At 57.6% G+C, this 3,205-nt stretch overlaps 1 protein-coding gene across 1 annotated transcript; it reads right to left on the bottom strand.

The window, feature by feature from the left end:
• SDRG_15382 (hypothetical protein) lies at window positions 1–1,983 on the bottom strand (the record flags this gene model as incomplete). The annotated part of the gene is made up of 1 exon (XM_008621553.1): window positions 1–1,983. One exon carries the CDS (start codon window positions 1,981–1,983, stop codon window positions 1–3), a length of 1,983 nt encoding a protein of 660 aa, XP_008619775.1.
• Between the last annotated feature and the right edge of the window lie 1,222 nt (window positions 1,984–3,205).

Raw genomic sequence — 3,205 nt, 5'->3', positions numbered from 1 at the left:
TTATTCGTTGTCTTCGTACTCTTCCACGAAGAGCATGTCCATCGCCGTCGAGGATGACCTCTTGTCGACTCCAGTGCACTCGCCTTTGAAGTCAAAGCTGTGGCGCCAAGTTTGCATATCATCGTCAACAATAGTAAATGCTGGCGTCCCGGCCGTCAGTAGCGCCAGATACAGCGCATGACCATTGTAGCAGCTAGCACGCTCGGCGCCCGAGCGCAGATATTCGACGGCAAGTGCAACACATGTAGCGAGGCGCTCGCTGCACAGCGAGTCTTGCCGCGACCACACGACGGCCGGAAGGCAGCTAATGAGGCACTTGTCGGCTCGGACAGTGTCCAGCAGTGGCGCGAGTGGCGGCGCGAGGTACGTCGCCACCTTGCGTACGACAACGTCGGGCAAGTGCAAACGGAGGTGCGTCGACGCAGCCACATCAATCGGGTGCTCGAGCATGTACGTTTCAATGTCGAGCAAATGACCAAGTCTTTTCTTCTTTGTCGAGCAATCGGTCGCCGTGAGTTGGTACAACAAGTACGACCACCACAGCGGGACACAGTCGCATACGATCGTCTGCGCGAGGGCGTCGCCGGCGGTCGCGAGATGCACCAAGTGAGCCACAAAGGAAATCGACACGGCAGCCTTTCGGAGTTGGCGCCGGAAACGAGACGCGCCAAAGCGTCGGAGCACCGCGAGGAACCACTTTGCCATGTTCTCGTCGTCGGCCCAATGGTCGTGAACGTCCATAAACGCCTCGATAAGCTCCACGTCGCCGTGGTCGTAGAGGACCGACGCCATCGCGTACGTGACTTGTGGTGGTGGGTTGCGGCCGTAGTAGTTGTCGGGCCGAGGGTAGAAGGTCCGGAGGGCCGCTTCAAAGATGCCGTGGAGCGACCCGTAACCAAACTCGTCGGTCACGTCACCGTCAACATGGGCGCGCAAGAGCGCAATCGTGCAGTCGTAGCCGAGGATGCGCACGCGGACTGCCTTGGGCCACACAAGTAGGAAGCAGCTGGGTGACTTGTACTTGTCCGCATCGGCTGCAAACTCGCTGATTGGTGTCTGGTGATAGACCTCCTGGACGAGCGCTGGCGTTTGGCATAGTGGATGAAACGTCTCGGGCAGCGGCGGCATAGTCTCGTTCGTGTCGTTGTCGCCCGCGCGCACAAGTGCAATGTCAAAGACGTCGGCTTCAAGCAGTAAGTCGACGACTGCCTTGTCATGCCCCGTGAGCGAACCAAACGTCGGCATTGAGCCCCGTGTCTCGAGCTCGATGAGGACGCCATTGTAACCTTGAGGATCGAAGTGCCGAGCAGCACTCTGGAGCTCTTGGATCGATGGCAGCGGCAGCGGCGCGAACCGTGGCGTGGGTACGTTCCAGGTGAACACGTCGTCGTCGCTTGTGTAGGCGGCATAATACACGGGACAAGACCGGTGTCCCGACGTGATGGGCGCCACGGCCACGTCACATACGCTGTAGAACGAGAGAAAGCACCCGTCAAGTGCCTCGAACGTCGTTGTCCGGTGGCCGTGCGAGATCGTGACGGCGCCGCCGACGCAGGTGGACGGGAAGAAGTAGACGACCGTGGCAAAGGTGTCAGGCGGTGGCTGCGTTGTCAGTGTCAACGTCGATGCGTCACCGTTCAAGTCGATCGCAAAATGCGCCAGCGTCATGTCGAACATGAGGCCGTACTCATTGCACGCCTGTCCAATGCCGAGTTGGCCGACGAGGCAGGAGCCATCCGCGTACTCAGTAGTGTTGCAGAAGTCGTGGAGGATGACATCGTTGGCCGGGACGCGGCCAGCGTACTTGGTCGTGAGCGCCGCCACGGTGTCGGGCGAGAGAGGCCATGAAGCCATCTCGATGCCGTCAATAGTCGCCGTCGGGTTGCGTTCGTTGCCAGGCGTGTACAGACAGCACTGCGGCATCGCAGCCTCGCGCGCCAAAGTGCGCAAACGACGCGTGTACTTTTTCTTGTCGCTGCGCATGCAAAACCAAAAATGATGAACCAGCCGACGCCATGGCTAGTGGCTCGATTGACACGCTGTCCCAAGTTGTAATGCTGACGCATCAGTGTTGGGCCACAGCAACGAGTGATGGTCTTTTCCACATGCGATACTTCAACAGTTTCGAGCAACTAAGTCGTGTCTCAAGTCGCATGACGGTAAGACAGACTATTACCAGTAATAAGGTAGGATCGCACGTGCATAACCAAGGACGTACATGCACAGGACCTTGATGATGCAGGAAGAATGTAGTACCGGTATTCCCGTCATGTGATTTCTTTTCTATCGGACCTGGTCACAGCATCGCCATCTCTGCGCCACTATCGCAAATGCCCGGTGTTGCGTATCACGTGGCGTTATAGCTATGGCAATCAGGTTGACAATACGGTTCAACGCATCGCCAAGGCGATCGCTGACTCCAGAAATGGAGGGTTGCCGCTATGGAGGGCTATTCGGTGACGACGCTGTGCTGTTTGACGACAGCGTTGGTGTCTTGATTGTTGCTTTGGCTGTCATTGCTGGCGGCACCGCAGTGGAGATAATATGCTTGCAGCTAACATTTCTCCACTGTCACGCCCTGGAAACCCAGCTGAGCACAAAAATGAGCAGGTTCCAAGGACAAGAACGGGCGTTGGAGCAAAGTGGTCGCGCCTCTCGTCGACGAGGTGTGTGGCGAATCTCGAGATTCAGAGGTCCGTCTCTGGTCTACGTGTCGCTGTGCACACGTGGATCTACTCCGTAAGGACCGCACGAGGATTAGGGTTAGATCTGTGTCTGAGTTAGTAGCTAGTGCGCGTGTCTAGCAACAAGTCTAAGCTCAGGCTAACCAAGTCATTGTTCAATCACCTCTTCTTCTCTCAAGCCAGCCAGCGACAGCGGACGCGCCGTCACATTTGGTAGCACTTGTTGGTTGAAGGACACCCCGTTTTCAGCAGAAGGAAATGGTCAAGCAGCGCGCAGCAGCCTCAGGAAGAAGGCTGCCCAGAAGAAGAAGCCGCCCCGGAGAAGGCCGCCCAAGGAAGGAAGTACCCGACGCGAGACGGTCGGAAGGATGTCGAAGGACGACGTCAAGATGGAGGGTGGATATCCACCGCTCCCCACGGACACGATGGAAGTGCTGTCCACCATGGCGAGGGTCCTCGAGAAGATCTCGGACAAGGTGACAACGAAGCAGCGACACCGCCTCAACCACGTCCAACCGATC

This window comes from Saprolegnia diclina (assembly GCF_000281045.1).
Source record: "Saprolegnia diclina VS20 unplaced genomic scaffold supercont1.90, whole genome shotgun sequence".
NCBI lineage: Eukaryota > Oomycota > Saprolegniomycetes > Saprolegniales > Saprolegniaceae > Saprolegnia > Saprolegnia diclina.
Note: the sequence above shows the minus strand (reverse complement) of the source record. Positions and strands in the feature narration are given on the sequence as shown.